This window comes from Branchiostoma lanceolatum, chromosome 10 (genome assembly GCF_035083965.1).
Source record: "Branchiostoma lanceolatum isolate klBraLanc5 chromosome 10, klBraLanc5.hap2, whole genome shotgun sequence".
Taxonomy (NCBI): Eukaryota; Metazoa; Chordata; class Leptocardii; order Amphioxiformes; family Branchiostomatidae; genus Branchiostoma; species Branchiostoma lanceolatum.
Genome location: NC_089731.1, coordinates 8,656,427 through 8,678,001, shown reverse-complemented (window position 1 = coordinate 8,678,001; position 21,575 = coordinate 8,656,427). Strand labels below are relative to the sequence as shown.

The window sequence follows — 21,575 nt, the reverse complement described above, 5'->3', positions numbered from 1 at the left end:
AAAAAACGGAAAGTACGAAAAAGTAGATTTCAGCTGAAGATGCAATGGCATTTTTTTAAATTCCTCAACCGTTACTGTGTCGTCATAACCCAGCATTTCCTTCCTGTAAGCTTACAATAGGGGCACTTCCGATCTCGACAGTTGGATTCAACTGATTTCAACAGCTGGTTTACATACATATCAGAATGTTAATGCTTCCTGTCCGTACGATCTGACATGATCTCGTAACGGATGTACTTTTAGTTTCAGCACCAATGGAATTTCAGTAATGACGGCAGCGGAAAACGAAAACTGGAATCACCATAACAGAAGACGAAAGGGACTCATTGCCAAAAGTGTCCATTTATTCCATCCCATCGAATGACACATGCTTAAATCCTGTGAAAGTTTAAAATTAATTGTTGGTCGACAACGTGCTTCACTGAACGTTCAATTCAACTAAAAAGAAACGTACCCTTTTAGACAAGAGGATACTATCTACTGATTTGTTTTGGAGGCCGGTTTCTCACTTGTATACATACAATGTAGGAAAGCCCATAGCTACAATCAGTCCTTTGGTTTCTGCAAATGTGTTTGGTCTTATTGTGGATTTATCAGCCTTAATCCAGGGATAATTGTACCCCAGATGTAACCTTCGATAATCGGGAAAATCTGTGTCTTCTTTAAGCGCATTCTCATCAGCTGCGAAGATATAAGCATTCTTTAAAATACAAGTATGATTTTCAATCTTTTTTTTTTTTGTGGCCAAGAAGTTAGGGACCAGGTTATCTCTAAACAAAAGACTACCCCAACCACAGGAAACTGTACAATGACATTGAAATTGTCGCTGTACCAAAATCCTAGCTAGGTGGTCCGTTACAAGTTACATTTCAAACGACTGTTGCATTTGCTACCAAATATGGGGGGGGGGGGGGCAGAATTTAAATATAGACCGGTAACTGAGATCTGGGAAAATAATCCCCATTAGCCAAAATATGCAATGAAAAGTGACAGATTCAGAGCACGAAGGATAAAAATACCTCCAAGCTTCTGAGTTGCAAGTACTGGCTTTTGGATCAAAGCAGTTCAATACGACGAAGAAAACACACTTAAAAATGATCACATAATTACTTCAATATCAAATTGATTAATTTGAAGCAGTGAAACATGTACTGAGTGCACGGCTTAATTACTACCTACCTAGTGTTGCAGGTGCTTTCATGTGAACAGTTTCTTCTAATGCCTTCGAAAGAGGCTGCATGACTAGAACACATTTGTCCTGTGCAGTAATGACAGACTTCACCCCTTTACCCATGCTGCTTTATGATCCTTGGAGTCCCGTCGACAAAAAAATGAAATAAACCAGCTGTATGGTAATGCTGTACAATGGGAACAACACTGGTAACTAGTTAGATAATATTTGAAAACAATTTGAAGCGATTACCTGCATTTTCCGAGCAAAAGAAGCACATCTAGCTTGTCCAACACACAGCCAACATTAAAGATGTCTGAATGCCTTGTGATAACTTTGGACACATCATAAATGATGGATTACAATAATACAGTAGGCTCTTCAAATTAGCATTTTTATCGTCGAATTACTTTCAGCTTGTGCTGTATGGTGGCTGCAGTTCAAAGATGACCAACAAGAGATAAGACATGGTAACTCATTTATACTTCAAAGTGGACTCCTTATTAGTGTACGTTATATAATTTACAGCAAACCAAGGCCATCGTTCAAAGAACGCCCTAATTCACTGTTGTGGACCTATCGTTTGGAGACAGATCATAGTCAATCAAGATAATGTATCATTGAATATTTACCAGTACATGATCCATACAAATGTTATTTTAGACAATTTTGTCAGAACATGTATATTGTGTCACAACTAGTAAACTGTCCGAAATGAATGGATAAAGGAAGCTTTTAGTTTCCCATATTTGCTAGAACACTGTCCAAATAATTTCATAGCCATTCTATTGTGTCGGGTGCCAAATTCAATCTGCAAAATGCTTTCTGTCTTTTACATTGGAGAAGCACTATTAAGGATCCTGTCGCTTTTGTCATGCAATAGATTTACAACAGCAAATTCTAGAAATTCTGTGACAAAAACTTGTACGATATGTGAGTGCCCCTTTAACTGTTGCATCCCATGAACTCTCTCCCTGGAAATAAGATTACATACAAACTTAATAAGGTTAAAACAGCATATCAATTATTGAGCAAATGGAGATGAGAGCTATTAGTTCGACATGAGCCTATGAAATTATACTCTCCTTGCTGTGACTAGTACATTAAAGCATCGCTTAAAGGCAATCACTTACTCCCTTACCAAATTTGCTCAGTGTCTAATTTTGACGTATGTCAACAGTTAACTGTATCAATTATGTCCATGTACATTTGGCCATACATGGTGCCAATGCCATGTGTTCAATGTCATGTATTTCACATTGGGGTCATAAGCCTGATAATGAAAGGAGAGTTATTTCTAATAGTTCAGGCACACATTCAATAGCAGTAAACTCATATTGTACCCTCTGGATAAAAAAAATGATATAGCTTCTGTCAAGCCCCAGTTTATCTTTTTTAATTTTTCAATATTCAACATCTGCATGTTAGCATCATATATCTGCACCATAGCAGACTTCTATTGCAGTTCATATTCATGTGTGATAATCAACACGCACAGCACTCTATGCCCTCCCATACAGTCTTTGAGTTCTAAGTTTAAAGTGTTAATACCTATATCTCTGAACTCCCTCTTTTACAATGTAGTATCTAGAGTTATACTGCTATTGGTACATGTATATCATTACAAGCCAATATGAACTATCAATATTCATCAATGTGAAATAAGCAAACAATTCTGGGTTGGACATCTCATATTTCAATTCAATATCTTTCAAAGTGAGTAAAGAAATAACTATTAACCAATAAAACAATTAATTTTGGTGCCATTCAGGTACTACTGAAGACAACCTACTATTGAGAAAGTTAACCATGAAAGACATTTCTTGAAAAGATGTTCAAAGCGAAAGCTATTTTGGCAGCTTCAGTGTTTAAATACTTTACAGGGGTAGCAAATTACTGAGGACTAGTAGATAGAGTGCTGTGGACCAATCAGGTGATCAGGTATCAAATAGGATATCCAATGAGGAATGCTTATGGTGATACCTAGCAAATACATTTCTGGTGTAACAATCTTAATATGACTCAAAGCTTATCCTTTTGTACTTAATAAACAACTATAATAAGTTGTCTGATACTATGTCAGGGTGTCCTCTGCCCTGATATACTCCCCTATGTCAGCCTGGTGGAAGCACACAATAGACATGGGGTCTGTTCTTCTGCACTCCTGGGTGGACTTGGCTGCTACTCCAAAACCCTGGAAAACACAGATTGTGTCATACCTTCTCCCTAGAGGGTATAGCTGTGGTTTGATTACATAAAATATAATAAGAAAACAAAACATCTACCATTCTTAGTCTTACCAATAACTCTTGTAATACTGTAGACCCAAATGCTACCACAAAGTCAATATAACAGACTGGTTAACATTTCAAGCAACACATTTTGATGATTGATTCCGGCAGGTACATGCAAATCCAAGAACAAAGAAATTGACTTGGAAAGGCCGTACAAAAATGTTTGAAATGCATAAGTTACTCACCAGTGGTATGTCACTCATAGAATACACCACCACCCCTTGGTACTGGCTAGTACTCTCCGTTATACGCCCCAACCCAGACTTCAGGATGTGGTTTCCATACAGGAAGATCTGTTCAGCGCCAGGTTTCACCCAAATCTTGTACTAAAAAACAAAACAATCTTCTATCACATATTTTCGAAGATATGAGACATGCGTGTAAAAATGTATCACTGCAGTGTTGGAATGTCTAATAGTACAACAGCGCCACCATTTGGTCTTGCTACATATTGCAGACTAAGTCTCTTATGCATATTGCAAAGTTAATTAAAGATTTTAAAAAGCGGACTCAAGCTTTTAGCTTGGAGGGCATCTGGGTGTCTGAGACACCTTACACTAAAAAAAAAACAGAAATTAGTCGGCTACAAACTGTACCATATCTTTGTATAGAAATTTGGTGCAATAACAAGAGTCTAGCCTGATCTTAACATGCAAATTAGACATTGAATCTTCCTACTTACCTTTGCATAAGGAGCGAGGAAGTCCAGTGCTGTGATGTGGAGACGGAACTTGCCAGTCTTGGTGAACTTGCCGAAACACGTGCCCATACTGATCAGGTTTTCACGCGAGACATTCGCTGCTCTTTTCATGATGTGCTCACTAGAAAGGAGAGATAGATATCATATCTGAAATAATAACTGTGGAATAGCCAGTCTTGGTCGGCAGTGTTATAATGTGCAGTGTAGTATAATGTAGTTAGTGTAGTGCAGTGTATAAGTACATACACGTAACAAGCATGGTGATATGTTGTATAGCCCTAGCTTGGATGTTGTAAGGGACTGCATTCATCATTTCAGATGGTGACGTAAAGTCGGGGGCCCCAAGTATAAGGGACCTTTTGGCATAAGCCTCAAGAGGTAAACCTCTGTGTCAGGAAGAGTAGGGGTGACCCAGTGTGCTTGGCTATAAAACAAGGACAACAACAATTATAAAAGCAAGCCATAGCAAAGCCGCATTGCACTATGAGCTACTGAAAAGCTTTATGTTCATCTCAAGCATTATGCTTTGAGTCTGACTGAAGAAGAAGAAGTGCTGTATTAGTTATGTACTACTAGTGTAGACTTACATAGTGTTATGTAATGTTTTGCTAGATAAGTAGCAGCTAGTTAATGATTAACACAAGTGAAGTCCCATTTGGGTTAAAAATTAGCACAATACCTCACATAGTAGACCCTGTCCTTGTGTAGTCTAAAACAGTATGTCCCATCTGGTCTGTCGATCAGCAGTCTGATGTTCTCTCCTATGCTGTATATTTAAATACAAGCAGGTTTCATCATTTACTCAGTCATACGCCAGCATTTTCATTGGACTGTTCCAAAAATCAGTTGTGACGGGGGTGGGGTGGGAGAGGTCTTTATCAGCTTTTGACCCCCACACCCCCACGCCCTTTACATCCCCACGCCCTTTACATCTACTAGCTAGTACCAATCCAGATTTGTTTGACCCAATCCCACTGTCCAATCCAGATTATGAACCAAATCGCCCAATTCCTGTCATATCAAACCTCCTCTTTTTGCAAAATATTATGTTCATGTCGCCTGGAATGACAGTTCAGTAATTGGATGAGCGGCTTTCTTCTTCTTTTTCTCTGGACCACCGTATGTCCATCTTCCTAGAAATCGGCAATAACTGACATGTATCGGGTGTAGAGTAGAGTTGAGTTGATCCATTCGGCCAGGTAGGAAGATCTCTTTCAGTTGAGGCTGCTGTAAGGTTTGGAACAAAGCACAACAGGACATGCCCGAAACCAGCTCAGGGGCGCACCCGGGGGAGCCACACGCTCAAATTCCAACCACTTTACGCCCGGACAGACTCTTACAAACATTCATTCTTCCCCCGCACCATACCCGAGTGGAACGCCCTGCCTGGCGCAGTTGTTACGGCTCCAACCGTTGAGTCATTCCGCACCAGGCTGGAGGCCTGCCCGCCTTAGCCTGGGACCTCCTCCTCCCCTACTTTGCCCCTAGCGGGGTTATTTGGGGGTAATTAAAGTTGAATGCCCCTACTCTAAACGCCTCAACAGTTGAGCTGGAAAAGATCTTCCTACCTGGCTGAAAGGATCTACTTTACTCTACTCTTCTCATAAAACTGCCCTGCAAGAAATATTTTTTCAAGAGTTTCAAACAGCTTCGGATGACTCATGAGACGATAATTTTGCCGTCATAGAAGCGGTCTAAACAGAACAACAACAACAAAAATCTTTAAAACCTCTCAGAATATTCATTCGTCCCCATGGCTGACTCTTTTTTTTACAACAGTTATCGTACAAGAGGACCACACGCGCACGTGTATGTTACCACACATGCATCAGTGCCCCCCTCCCCACCCCAAACAAATCTCAATTTTACTCACTATTTTGAGAGCTTCTCGAAAAACGTTCTCGTCTCGTCCTCCGTTAGTGGTCGCATTGTTGGTGGTCTGAGTCCTGACTTATCTGACGACGGCAGAATGTAACAATTTTCAATCTTGCGATGATTTCTTCGACGAAACCAGATGGCTTTTTTTCAGACGGGCGCAGCCATTTGTTGCAAAGGATGATGGGATATTACCACCGCAGCCTAACATAGCTGACATGATAGATTTTGCTTAAAAGTCATAAATTAACGCTAAAGTATAAATTGACTTATTTCTAAAAAAGTTTTGGTTACTTGTAGCGTGAATGTATTTTCATAAAAGATGAAGTTTGCTTTCTATAAACTCTGAAATTTGCCTTTGTTACGGCTACCAGCGGTTAAGTGGGTCACCCGAGGTCATCAGAAATGTTTGGGTTCACAGCAGGTCAGAGGTGAATAGCTTGGCAACAGGCTATTGTGTTGCACGGTCTGTGCCAACAATGCAAACAAACTGGCAGGTGAAACCGAGCCACCTGGTACGGTTCACAGCGCAGGGCGACGCTGGGTAGCAACCCGACGCCGCTCCGTGTGTTTGGTAGGCAGACTACGCTGACAGTCAGAACCTGATTGTCCAGTTTGGTCAACGAATTAGCCCATTTTGTGAAGAACTATGTAGGGACTTTTAGGGCCTTTTAAACACCCAGTGATGGCTGGGGCGCTGGGCCATTTTTTTCACCGGGAGTAGCACAGACTTATGGCCCACTCGAGGAGTCTTTAATCGCCGTGTTTATTTTCACAAGATCTTATGGAAGTGTCAACATGTACCCCAGTATGACTACTTATCTACCGTCCAACTCGGGAAACTTCGGCGGGCTGTCACTGCAGATCTGCCGAGCACCTATCATCCACTCCCCTCCTGACAGACGGAGTTCTTCCTCAAGCCTAACCTCAGTACAAGGCCGACTGAGCACCGATAGCTCCAAGACGCGTGAAGCCTTTCTTCCCGAAATACACGGGACAACTTTACAGGGATCTCGGAGTCGGCCTCCCAGTAAGACAGCTGTCATTGTGAGAGCCAAGTCGGGGAAGTTGACATCAAAGCGACCGGACATGGCGTTTCAATCCTCCCCAAGTGTTCCCAAGTTTCAAGGATCTTCAGTCTCGGTTCTTGTCGACAGCGCTGCCGTTAAGAAGGCACTAGAATCTTTAAATCTTCAAGAACACGACTCAGGGATTTCTAGTGAAGACTCGAACAATGAGCATCACGACTCAACAGAAACAACAGCACCAACAGCGACAGTATCAGGTAAAATTCATTTCTAAAACACATCAGTTTTTATTCAAACCTAGCGATATTTATCAGTATAGTGCTCTGTACAAAGGTTAAGTAATGAAACACTTATTCTAACATTTATAAATGATTATCTTGAATTTAAATCTAATGATACTTAAGCCTTCGGTCGATTAATTGCTTCCGACCTAACCCCGATTTATGAAACTACGAGGGGTTTGCTACCTATTGGGGTAGTGGTTTCCATAATAAGAATTTGTTTGTATTAATGTTCTAAATCATATCAATGTAAATTAAAATACCCGATTCATCTAAAGCATATGCATTAAGAGCGTAAGTGAATGTAAAGCGAGAGCACTAGATTAACAACAAGGAACAAATATGTACTATGTCAATTCCCATTTATAACCGTTTCCGAAGTGTCCATTTGAAGTGCAAAGACCAATAACGGCTGTCGCGGGTTGCCACTTTACGACATTTCAATTTCCTGCTCAGAGCATTTTCGTCCCACAGCAAACATTACTTCATGATTATGTGCTTTGTTCCGTTGGTAATAAGTAGTCGGTTTTATTCGGTGGGCACCAAATTGCGTGCTACATTCACATTAATCATAAAGCAAGGAGAACTAATATTCTGACGACTTATTTGATATTCCTTTCGTTGGGAAATATCATATATCATCTAACGTTGCACAGTAATTTCATATTTAATTCCGAAACATGTTTTCAGAAGTTACAAGAATAGAAAAGACAAGAGCTGTGATTTTTCTCTGTTGTGGTGATTTTGGCGACCCGCAAAAAATGTCCCACAACCAGGCCAAGACGTCAGTAACCACCTATATCTAAAAAAACAGCCCGAAAATACGTCGTCGACTTTGTAAAATCAAGACATTCACCATTATGTTTTGTCAGGAATGACGTAAATTTTTCAGACGTCACGAAGCTTTTTATATTTCCGGAATTGCAGCTTAAGCCGTGATTTTGATAACACAATATGGCTTTGTTTGTCTAAAGCCAAGTAGACGCTATGTAGGTTAGAACGTAATCTACCCTATCATGTAGTTGTGTACACAAGGGTCAAAACACGTATAAACAACAACGCTACAGTGCGTTAGCGGTATGTACAGGCTTAACGGTGATTTGAAGGCCGTTCTAGTTCTTAAGTATGTTGTGTTGTAGCTTTGGTGCATAAACAATGGCTAAACGTAGCCCTGCCTTTTTGTATTGTTTTGCTCAAATGTAATGATAAATTATTTTTTGCTATTTTTACAGTATGTAATGAAATAATCTCAATTTACCATATCCATTGTTGTTACTACTTCTAATCTTACGCAATCCGTTTGACCTATGGCTTTGGCGTGATCGTGTTTAGAACATGAAAAGTGACCGAACTTGACGCTCAAGTTAGTCACTGCAACTTCTTTAGAACCGCGCAACACACATATATTTTCTCACAGATTTTCTATTGTCCGCACAAATTCCAATTATTTGACTGTTTAAATGGTGTTTCGTTCTGACAGTAATTTCAGCAATTGTGATATATGGCGAAATTACAACAGGGCGCAAAGTACCCCTCCTCGTAATTGTTTTGTCACACCAAGGAGGTCCTTGGTCACACGAATCCCTAGCTACCCCACTAATCCCACCCATATTTCACCGTTAAACACCCATTGGCGTAAAGGAAAACGACTATAATTACGACTAGTTGCCAGGTTATAAAGCTGTTCTTTAGTCACAGGACACAGTTGTTGCCATGCTTCGCCTTAGAGCCCCCGGTCGCAACTTTGCGGTCGCTCCAATGTCAAGATGGATTGCAGTGTTGCATGTAACGCGATGTCATGCACCACCATTCATTTAAAGTGACGCTGATTATGGGCAGATTGTTCTCACGCGATCGCGGCAAAGTCACGTCTGTAGTCTCGTGAGATTTGGAGCAAGGATATTGTGGAGTCTGTTTCAGAAAAACGTCGGACGACAAATGAAATGTGGCTAGGAATTTGGATGAGATTATTCAGAAAAAACACTATTAATTTCTTTTAGTACATCAGCAAACCGTGACGACTTAAACAGAACTACATGTAACGCATCGAAGTGACATTTGAAATAACAGTCACCGCGTAAAGGAGTTGCACCTGTATTTTGTTCGGCCATCTTTCTATGAAGAAAACAATGAATATTGCGTTGGTGAGTGCAACAGCGTGAAAGAAAACACTTGAGATAGGCTTGACTTTTCTTTGGGAGTTTGGGCGTACCTAGTAGTGGCGTCTCTTAGCGGAAATGATAATAACTGCAGAATTTCGCACATTCTCGTGGAGTTGATAGAGTGTTGAACACTCTAATAATGCCACATGATGTTGTAGAGAAGAAATTAGACAAATATGATACTTACACACACCACTAGCACTTACACACACCACGCAGGTAATTTCTTGCATGTGTTGACTATCTTAATTATTAATATAATCATACTGACTTTAGTAAGGTTACATCTTTCTAATAACCGTTAGCTCTCTTTTATTACCATGACACAAAAGGTCAAAACATGCATTATTTTGAATTGTAGAAAAAAGGAAAGTAAAAATGTATTGTTTCATATCTTAACCACTTTCTCCTTCATTCCACAGCTCCTGACAACAAATTAAACAAGAACAAGAAGAAAACCAAACGGAAGGTAAAATCGGGTTCAAAGATGGCCAACCGCAAGACGGGTATCAAGCCAGGGTTGAAGTTGAAAACTCGAGCAAAGTCTGCCAAAAGTATCTACAGCCAAACACTGATGCGTGTTGGGAGTGCAGTAGGGTTCAACGCCAACAGTCTACGGTTACAGACTCGGCAGAAAACGGGAAAGTCGGACCAAAGAGTCAGTCGCACAAGCGAAGCAACTAGAAGAGACAACAAGATGTCTGCGCCAAAGGCAAGCAGTGAAATCATCTACTCTCAGAAATTTTCTAGACTCCATCCAAACAGTTCCATCCACGCAGTGTCAAAAAGTTTGGACAGTGCTCAAGAGAAACAATCGGACAAGCGTCACGCGGGGTTCTTGTCGGCGAGGAGAGCCGAAGTGCCGATGTTTTCTCCGAGAAGAGCCGATCTGCTGCCGTCACCGAGACGACCGAGTACGAATGGCGCCGAAGGTGAGAAACCTGTGAGAATATTTCTGTCGGAAAAGCAGTCCGGAATGATGAAGGACTGTGGAGTGTTCTTGCCATGCGCACCGCCCGCCACACCCTCAAAAGGTACGAAGCGTTTAGCTTTTTTTCCATTCAAGCATTTTGAAAAAAAAATGAAAAAGATTCATTGACGTTGAATCGTACCATTAGTATAGTAAGTCATATTTGTTCCAAAATTCACAACATGAATTTGAATGGATTACATAGTTACGTATGGACTACATATCTTCTTCTTGGTCAGTCAAAGTTCTTGAAAAGTGTACACACTAGATGGGGAAGGGGGTATGTGCGGTCACTTGAGAATGTTGATTCTGTAGTCTGTTGTAGACTAGTTTAAGGGACACACTTTTCAATCGTGTTCACATTAGTGCTACGTTTGTCAAATTGTCCTCAATTCAATTACCTCGACTCTAGTACTGCCTCTGTTGAGTTTGATGATACTTTCATGTAAGTCCCATGTGGTAGCGATATTCACGAGACTTGTCGTGCAATCATGTACTCGACAAAGTGTCCTCCTGATCAAACGTGTGAGATTACATGTCTTCTCTTGTGATTAACCACGTTTCGCTCAACGTGTTTCGCAATTCGAAAAAAGCCTCTTAACCTACTTATGTATGGTAATCCTGGATAGCTAATCATCAGTCATCAACGTCAAACGTGTCCTTGGTGCACGAGGACACATTCGTTAAGGCACTGAATAGTTTGTCATCGCATAGACTCAATATAAACTTCCCATGTTCTTTCCTTTGATTTTTTGGAAGGGGGATTCAGCATTTTGCAGACAATACGATGATTCTTTGATAGTTACATGCGGTACGAAATCATAAGATAAACAGTGGACTGCTAAGCATTGCGAAATTGTTACTTTTAACCCTCCCCTGCTAAGGGGCAACCATGCATTGATGTTGTATCATCTATAACAGGAAAATTGTGGAAATAAAGTCAAGCATGGTATATCTCAATATCATACATGAGATTACTTTACTTAGAAATGATACGATATGATATGATATGTTATGATGGCTTTATGACTAGAATGTACCGAACCGTTTCCTGTCTTTCAGAGCAAATGGAGAGATACGAGTTCGTGCCGTCTATGACGGATGTCAGGGTACGTTTTACCTCATTTTTGTAAATCTTTGTGGTGCATTACTTCCTTCATGCGTAATGAAATCCCTTTTATATTTTTTGCCTTCAGACTTTTCATAAGATTTTTCCCATGTTGTGCATAAATTATAACTTTTGGAAGATAGTCGTAGGCGGAGGGAAAAACCATGGAACAGACAACACGTTCACTTCTTGTTGTGATTAGACCCCCATTCCACTAGGACGGCGCTCTCTCCGCGCTCTCACGGCGACGTCAATTTGACCAGATCGCCGTGAGAGCGCCGTGAGCGCCGTGAGAGCGCCGAGAGCGCGGCGAGAGCGCATTGGGAGCGCGGTAAGAGCGCCATGCGCGCCATGCGCGCCGTCACCTCGGCGATGGTTTTGAACATGTTCAAAACAGTCGCCGTGAGCGCGCCGAGGATGGCGATGGGATCAAAGGGCCGCAGCGAGGGATCAAAGGGCCGCAGCGCTCAAGGATCGCAGCGAGCACTCTACGGGGATTGAATGATTGAATGGTCTTAACTGTAGTTCAAACTAATTTCATTCTTGAAGCGGTGTATCTTGAATTTCTGGGAATTTTGTGGTCAAATCAAAATTTTCCTAGTGGTATTACAAATTGACGAATAACTACAAGTACTTACTTCCATTCAAATTAAATTCCCTCCAAGTTTTATTGTCTGTGGTTCAAAAAGTGTTTCACAATTCTGTGATTTACGTTTCTATAATAACGTATCATGATAAAAGATATTTATAGCAAACAGGTTACATGACAGACAAAAAAACATATTTGAACAAATATATTAAGACACACACTAAGCGACCGTGCAGCGATCAAAATTGAATCTGTTTTCCCCTTGATTTTATCATTCAAATATGATGCAAGAGGTAAAGGTATGACTGAGAAGACAACAAAGCACACAAAACGAAAAAAAAATTCGTTCTTTATCTCTAGAATTCGTTGAGCGATCTGTGAAATCTTTGGTCGCTCATAAAAAGTTGCTGACATTTGACATTTTGGTCGCGCTGAGGTCGCCGTAGAGATTCCACTTGAGCATGTTTTCCAGGAAATCGGCGCCTCTCACGGCGCTCTGGTCGCCGTGAGGGCGCGGCGAGAGCGCCGTCCAAGTGGAATGGGGGTATTACAGACATCTGATCATTGTGTCTCCCTTGCAGGCCAAGCGAGAAGTGCAGGCTCGGTTACAGCTGATGGACAAGGCTGCCAAACAGAAGAAAGCCAAACAAATGGAGATTGCAAAACGGCAAGAAAAACGCAAGGAGAAAGATGGCGTCGCGGGGCACAAGGCTAGACAAAGACTAGAGGTGTAGAAATGTTCGCTAACACTTTGCCATGTTCTCTTCCCTCCCCTCCCCTGTTTTTTCGTTATCAACTAATTTACCAACATACTAACTAATCAACCAAGCAGATGCTATCCATACATTGTATCTGAATGCAAACAGCTAGCAAGTTGACATTGCTGAAAAGTTCTTTGATGATTGAATGGAAGAGTAAATGTTTTGAATAAGTCATCATCAACAACAGCTATAATAAACAAGTAGGTTATTCTATCACATTGATGGGAATGTTTGACCATGGCTTATCAATTTTCTAATCTTTCTCTCTTTCTTCTCTTCCAGATATACGCGCTGAACAAAATCATGTCGGAATATGAATGGTCGAACTTTCAAGCCTTTAAAAGGAGCATCAATGGGGGTGTATGACAGTCGTATGTGGTAGTAGAAACACAGTCAGCGATATATATATGGTGCCAATCAAAATACTATATCATAACGGTATACTCAGTGGACGTCTACACGATTATATAGGCACATAATTGATATCACCCCACACAAAATCTTTACATGTATCATTATACACGATTGTATACGTTGAAGAATAGATGTCATTTTTACTGCATTATCACCATGACAGTTGTTAACAAAGTTTTTTGAGAGATACTCATGATCACCTGGCAGCGTTTCGGCAGGCCTTTTGCTACCTTCCCCAGGACAATGATGAATATGCCCTGCAGTACTGCAGCTAGGTGGCGCTGCAGTGGAAGGATTCTGTCCCAAAACGTGACTAAGCCTGTATCCCCCCCTCAGTCACGTACCAACCTCTGAAGCTATTCACATCCATGACAGAACCACAGTACCTAACCTAACAAAACATGAAGAAGTTAACTATGTATCTATTGTTCTTCATACCAGCTCTTGTTCACGTATCTCTGGACTTGTATTTTTTTTACTTTACATTTATACTGATTGACATAGATGTTTGGGTTTTGGTAGATCATACCAAATACCATCATAAGCCAAAGAGATGTCCTCGTATCAGATTGTGTCCATTCATGTGCGTTTGTTGACAAATGTATTATTTCATAACAATACACAATATGAAGCTGCTATACACACAAAAAATGGACCTCTTTTGCCGAAGTTGTAGCAGTTATTAGTGCTATTTCTTCGTTTGTTGTTGTTATTTCCCAGGAGAAAAACATATGTCAGAGCAGCAGGCTGCTATTTTCTAAGACACGACTGTCAGAGGTACTTCGGGTGAGATTGTCTCTATGCAGTGTGAATAAGATGGTGCCATGGTGGATTTCGTATATGGAAAATACAATATTTTGAATATATCGTCGTTCTGTGTAATAATTATACTGCTTCCGAATATCAACTCATGGCTTTGCATAAACATGCCGTTAGTACATTCTTCATTTAGGAACAAGGAAGGGGGGCAAGGAATAACGCTTCCGCGCATTATATCTCGTCCAACCATTTCAGAAATACGACTTCGTTTCAAACTCTGCACAATCTGTGGAAAACATTAACAACATCTGTGAGCTACTTGCAACCGACAAACCATAATGTTTACATGAAATATCGAAACAAGTCCTGATGTGGTACCATAGACAGTTGCTAGGGGGTCGTTATCAAATACCAATTTTAATTTTTGCTAGCCCCTAGCAGAATAACGATCCATTTACAGTTTCTCCAGTTATGCTGACCACAAACCAACCCAAACCAGAAAAGGCACATAAAACCAAACGTTCTGTTATAATGCCGACAAAGCAGAGCCTTCAAAAAAAATGTTGCGATCTTGTTTTGCCTTCTCAGTTCAGTGGCTGACGTGCGGATTGGAGAGTACAACACTACCAATGAATAACCACGGAACGCTGCCAAACCGCTGATGATCTGTAATGTCTCCTTTGTTAGTCCAGCAAGCGCCTCGGCGTAACGAATCAAATTAACAACGTCATCGACTGTCAATTAATGGATACCAATTGGATACATTTTTTAAGCACTCACGTTCGGGAAAATGTTACTGTAGCAAAGAAGCACGGATGATTCAGAACTATCTGTTTGTATATTTTAACGATACTTCCTACTACTGCTGGTACATTCTAACTATGTTGACCCGTACAAAAGACGGTGAAGGCCCCACGTACATGTACCTGGAAGGTAGTGTATTGATAACGATAGTTCGTGCACGTCATCAGCTAGCTTGCGTTGTTTTGGTGTCTACATGTACAGGGTGTGTAGATGTCTTTCAACTGCGTAAAATTCGCATCCGGATGGTGTTTAGAATGCCATCTTGCTGTAATTCTTCCGCCCTCCAATTTTTTAGGCTCAACATTTGATTGCAGAAAGTTTTCTTTCTTTTTTTTACAGCTATGTTTACAAAGCTATACGTGAACATTTCAGTGACATCTACACCACGGGTGCGTTCAAATGATGTCCATGTACTACCAGGAAATTATGGAGACAATCTTAGTTTTCTATTTATGAAGCTTGTTCAATTTATAGATTTTGCAGATGAGTACATAAATCAGCTATGCATATGTACAAAAATGGCACCAAATTAAATTGACAATCTCCCAAATGCACACGTCTTTTTAATTGCGTGCGTCATAATTGTAATTTCCTCTGCTCTTTGTATACATCACCATGTTCATCTCCCGTCAGGATTCACGCATTCTGATTGAAACAAGAGTTTCTGTAGTCTGTATAACACAAACTCCAGCTGTCCGGGGATTTCTGTCGAGCGGTTACAGGGCGGCGAGCGGTTACAGGAGGCTTGATTGAAATCAGGCTAGAGATTCTGGGTTTCGTTCTGTAACTGACGGTGCATGAAATAAGATCCGAGAGCGTGAATGAATATCTTAAGTAGGATAAGTCCTCAAGAAGAGTTTTAATGTAAGAAAGCTGTCACAAGTCAGTACACGTGAGTAAGAAGGACACGTTCACAGCTTTTATCTTTGGCCAACGTCAAAGAAGAAAATGTAGAGCCACTTTCTGTGCACGATAAGAAGTCCATTTACACCTTGAAATCTTTTTTAAAGGTCATATCTAACGCAAACCGTGAACCACTGACGTCCACTGAAAGAGGCATGAAATTCTGATCTAAAACAGTGTCAAAGTGTCTTGCATGAAGGATGCAAAGCGTACGTATACGTCAGTCGTATGTCACGTCACAGAATTTTACGATGAATATGATGTTAAAACGGACGCTTACGAGTGGTTGTGACGCCTTAAACAGATTACAAGATGAAAATGAGTACTAGTAAACTCATCGTAAAATAATTTCCATCTGACGTTATCAATATAGCGTAGGTGTCACAGGCGTGTGCGTCATTATACGTCATAATACAAGAAATATTATCATGTATTTCTGACGTATTCCTACCGGAAATGGAACTTTGTTTGCAATAAGCTAATTGAATAAGTTCTAAGTAATTGAAAGTCTCATAGGGCAACTTTCATGTAGTTACAAGCCGATGGACTGTGTTCTTTTGTTTACTGATTCTAGATCATTCCAACGTTATAACGGTCAGTCCTGGCAGTATTTTAAATAAACCAATGGCATAGCACAACACATTATTATATGAATTGATACACATGCAAGAAATATCGATACTACATATGCGATAGATAACCTATTGAAAAGGCAATCTCAAAAGTCACGAATAAAGTTATAGAATAGATATGTTGTGTCATTGACTACAGAAAGTATTGTTATCCTTTTTCCAGAAGGCAGATTCGACTAGCGCTGACCATAAAGATGATCGATTATGTTAGATTAAATCTAGTTTATTCATTGTTACTTTTTTTTCACTTTTACAGAAAATGTACCTACAAGATCAATTTATGTGACGTCATTGCTGTTTAATGTGTGGCAACCAGTAGTCCGACATGGAACATTGAGTTCTAACAAAAATGGCAGAACATTGAGTTCGAAAAAAAATGGCCAATCTTTTCATACCGTCCTGCCGCCGCAAAGCCCTGCCATTGAAAATCGTTTAGACCTGCGTTAGTGAGGCAAACCATTCTTCCATGAAAGCTGCACTGGCCGCTTGGTTTCTCCATGTATATGGTTACGTTCGTCATCGCATCGTCACATGACGTTTCTCTAAATGGCCTGTCCTTTCAAATTTTCCACGGTCCCTTTTACGAAAACTGTGAAGCGAATTTCCTTTTCATTTTACGTCATTACTGACTGTTGAACAGGATTAAGGGAGTGCATTAAACAGATTGAACGAAAGTTTTTCCACGCCTGAGAAAAGAGAAAGGGAAATGATTTGTCTTACGTTCAGGTCAGTTAACAATCATTCCACGTATGGACTCGTGACATAAATGCAACTGATTGATCAGGAATTTACTTAATGCCATGGATATTGTAACTACATTACGCCGTGTGACCCTCCCTCTTGCTGCACACGGTTGATATGCTCGCGCTGATAGTTTCCTAGCGATGGTAGGAAAATCGTAAACCCCAATTCATCAAATGGCTTCTCCTACTTTACTGTCCATATCAAATTCATATCCCAAGTTCCAAGCATTATAACACAATACTAGAGATGATTCAATAGACATTATATTCCATAACTTTTGCTGAAATCTAATGCCGTAGCAAATTGGTTTTCAACGCCGCGACCTGTCTGTTGAGCCCTGAATTCTGACAGGTTTTTCGTATTTTGTAAGAAAACATTTACGTCGCGTTGTTCACGAGCCAGGTGCTCGTTTTAGCTGTACAGTCTTGCTTTTACCAGACAAGTGAAGTGTTTTTGAGCTCTCCACACGTGGCAGTGAACGCGACAACACTTAAATCCTCAGCCCACTGCTGATGGATAAATGGATGAGGCAACGCAGTTACAGGATGTCGACATGGTCAAAAATAGGTACTGTTAGTACTTGTATACGTCTGAAAAATCAAATCACGTACTTTTCATTGCAAATCACTGATGAAGCGAACAGTACGATTATAACAGGTGATAAGATACTGAAATAGCAGCTATTTTTAAATCATTGAGTACCAGTTGATAATCTGTTAGAACGTCGTCACGGCGAAGAACCGAGTGTAAGCAATATCAATTAGATATCTAGTTGATATAGCTATATAGGAGTACCTGGAAAACTGTATTCAAATTATGAATGCATTGTATTGTTTATTGAATGTGTCTTCCTCTTCATTGCTAAGGGCATTGGAAACAATAAACTATTCACAAGCAAGATATTCTAGATCTCTGATACGCTTCGTATCAAGTTGTTTCTCTATGCATTACTGCACAAGGCATTATAGTTGGCGCCTCCTCGGCAAAATATGTGCATGTGCTCACAGGTAAGACCTTATACAACTTTCGGAGCAACACAGTCAATTTGCTAAAGCTGCAGCTATGACTTTGAACCATTTAACCAAGGAATCGCTCTCTGTGTGTGCAACTCATTAATCTTGCCACAATGGGGGCAGATTCAAGAAGATCCCGGCTCTTCGACCACACGCATACATACAACATCAACGTAGCTCAAATCTCAAGCAACAAACTGGCAATGTTCTATACCAATGATGCTATCCTTTTGTAGTTCTTTTTTCCCAGTTGATATAAAATAATAAGTGACTCTTTCTACCAAAACTAATTTCAGACGACATCAGCATGGCCAATAGAAATCTTGCCGCTTAACTAACGATGCTGTGGAGTACTCTATCCACGGCAAATGAAAAAGAATACAAAGGGGTTATATCAATGTCAGTTTGTGGTAGAATGCAGATTATACACCCAAGAAAGAAATGAATTGTATAACTTGTACAAAACCTATTTTCCTGCTTCACACATTTAAGCACTGTACAAAAATTCATATTCCTAATGCGACTAGACAAACCTCCCATTGAAAAACATATCTGTTCTTTTATATCTACTATAACCGAAAAGCGAGGAGAAGTAGAATTTATCTAAAGATAGTCATATTCTTTTTGTAACCATTAACTGTACTTGTTCTTTTGTTTTGTTTTGACCTGTACTTAGCCAAGTGTGGCAGATATGTGCAACAAAGGTCTTCATTCATTAATTAGTTGATAAAACTTAATTTCTCCCAAAGGCATAACTTCCCACTGCCAACAGAGTAGCCAACTACATTGATGAGAGTTCATATCCGGGTGATCAACTCGTATCCTTGCCACATACAACATACACATTTCCTTTGTATGACAACTATAATCAACGTCGATTGTATAACACGTCCATCTACGGAAAAACATCATCTATCAGATAAATACTATAGAAATGTCAACGTTACATCTATTGACGTAAATGTTAATTATACATATGTTTTAGATTCTGCAAATACTTATAAAACATTATTTTCTTCCATACTTTTAGGTTTCTTGCTCTGGCAAACATCAGTCAAACATGAAACTCTTGGAACAATCTAACATGCCATGACATCAACAGTGCGGATACACGATGTAAGAAAACTTAATTATCGTTAAAGCAATCAATTATGTTGTCAAGCAATGAAAATCAATTTGCGCTGCTAGCACGCCTCGATTTCTCCATTAAAGTAAGAGCGTGCTTCTGTATGTTTTGTATAAACTGTTGGCATTTAAAAGATTGCGAACGGTAGCAATTCGGAAATAAGGGGCACGTAATTGACATTTGAAAGGGCTTTTGTCGTGTAAAGTCAATTTTGTGCCTCGTGTTTGACTGTTGAGAAGCCCAAAGAACCTTTTCGGGAAGCAGTTTTTAAGGTGGGCAATTGGCAATTACCGTATAAATCGCCTCTACGTTTCTTGCCTGTTGATGATTACATTGGCGCCTTCTGAAGGCTACAATATGTAGGGTAACGCTCGGCACTTGTTGCATTTGAGATGATGTTGTTCTTGTTTTATTTTTTTTTCTCAACCAAAAATGATATTAGGGGATAGGCTTGACGAGAATGACTTTTAAGTCTGATAGAATGTCGTCCTTGGATAGCAGAAGCATCATTTCGCAAAATATCAATAGTTAAACAAAAGACGATGCACTGAATGTACAATACATGTATGTAACAAACTTAACGTGAACAGTAATTTCACTTCGGACAGTAAATATTTCCAGTAACTTTTGCCAATACATTCGTCAGTTAGTTAGTTAGTAGAAAACGTAGGTGTTTAGGTCGAAGGCTATGGTTGTATTTTTCGAACTATTGTGACGATTTATTATAGTTTAATGAATTACAGGAAGATATTATCTTTTCTCATTGGTCTTTCATATTCAGCAAACATAGCTGTTGTATCATCATCTAGCTCTTATCAAGAAAAGTGGCAACAAAATTGGCTATTTTATCATAGATTGCAAATATATACATATATATATATATACTATTGAGTGGACACCTTGCGAATAGTAGCATATGTACGTGGTTGTCATTAGGATTATAGTGTCTTGGGCGTTTTGAGCAAACTTTAAAGTAAGCGTCTTGAAGAAATTAATGGTCACAGATCCACATAAATGCTGTAAATTGTGTTGATCATATGCACAAAAAAGATCAATGTTGAGCAATTATAGATTGTTCGTTGTCTCTCATGAAACACCAAATGACGTCATCAGCAGTCAGGCGTCATGTCCGTTAAGTTGCTAAATGGACATTCATTGACGCGTCCAATTGGCAATATCACTTGAATACTTTTTGAATTGTGATGACATAACTCCAATCACGTATAACTCAGAAAAGAAGCTCTTCTTTAGGACCTCATTCCACTTGCCGGCGATCCTAAATTGGATCTGTGTATCCCCTAACTTCAGAGTTGAAATATCATGGAAACTGTTTTTAAAGTATGACTAAAACGACAACAAAACGCACAAAGCGTTAAAGATTTGTTTTTCATCTATGAAATTCGATGAGCACTCTGTCAAATGGCTCGGTCGTAGCGAGGTCGCCACCCCAGGGGAATGGGAGTATTAATAGATGTTGATAGCTCACTGTATCTCCGTTGACGTAAGATAAAGTCATTAAGGTTTCGAGTCAGAAAAGCCTCTATATGGCTCGATGGTCTTAATGATCATTAGCCAAGATGTACACGACACCCTTGGGTTCTCCTTCAACCAGAAAGACATTCTAGCACCTGTGGCAAGCGTTGATCGATAATTGGTGGAGTATATTCTTCTACAATGTGATGACACTCTACGGTGTACACCTATTATCTCGAATCTTTGCTATGCTAGGTCCGAATTTGTGTTCTTCAAAACGTGCACAGATGTCCTCTTTTGATTGTGAGTTAACGTTTACATCATAGAATCTGGAGAGTTTTACTTAAACATTACATGCACAACAAATGAATACATGTAGCAGTTATCCTACTTACCTAGGTGGTTTTAAAAAAATCCAAATGCCGTGCCAAAAAAAAGTACATACTGGATTTGCACTAACGCTTGGGGCAACACGTCCGAGGTAAATTCGTTATTGATGAAAAACGACGAAGGCAAATGAATTTATCACTGACGAAAGTTGTAAAATTTAGGTCAATTTGGGTTGACAAAAATAGTGAAATCATTCTTTTTGATGATCAATCGAAGGAAATCGGAAGTACTAATGATATAAATTATAATAGCATGGCCCTTCCGTTCCAAACTAAAGATTCGGAATGGATTTATACATATCTCTTGGAAAGACAGGAAAAGGATTGTTAGTCATATTTCCTGTATGGACTGGACCCACGACCATCATCAGGACCAACG

At 39.9% G+C, this 21,575-nt stretch overlaps 2 protein-coding genes across 3 annotated transcripts; one reads left to right on the top strand and one right to left on the bottom strand.

Annotated features, from left to right (window-relative positions):
* Positions 1-2,536: 2,536 nt before the first annotated feature.
* On the bottom strand, positions 2,537-6,237 carry LOC136443084 (60S ribosome subunit biogenesis protein NIP7 homolog). The gene is made up of 5 exons (XM_066440152.1): positions 6,039-6,237; positions 4,845-4,931; positions 4,148-4,286; positions 3,651-3,791; positions 2,537-3,365 (listed from the first exon to the last, which is right to left on the bottom strand). The coding sequence occupies exons 1-5, from the start codon at positions 6,092-6,094 to the stop codon at positions 3,246-3,248; spliced, it is 543 nt and encodes a 180-aa protein (XP_066296249.1). The 5' UTR covers positions 6,095-6,237; the 3' UTR covers positions 2,537-3,245.
* Positions 6,238-6,458: 221 nt separating this feature from the next.
* LOC136443083 (eukaryotic translation initiation factor 3 subunit A-like) lies at positions 6,459-14,217 on the top strand. Of its 2 annotated transcripts, none has more exons than XM_066440151.1 (5): positions 6,459-7,325; positions 9,934-10,443; positions 11,544-11,590; positions 12,760-12,906; positions 13,222-14,217. In XM_066440151.1, exons 1-5 carry the CDS (start codon positions 6,839-6,841, stop codon positions 13,303-13,305), a joined length of 1,275 nt encoding a protein of 424 aa, XP_066296248.1. In that variant the 5' UTR covers positions 6,459-6,838; the 3' UTR covers positions 13,306-14,217. The 2 variants fall into 2 exon arrangements, with proteins under 2 accessions (XP_066296248.1, XP_066296247.1); XM_066440150.1 differs by having other exon boundaries at positions 6,460-7,325; positions 9,934-10,545.
* Positions 14,218-21,575: the final 7,358 nt, after the last annotated feature.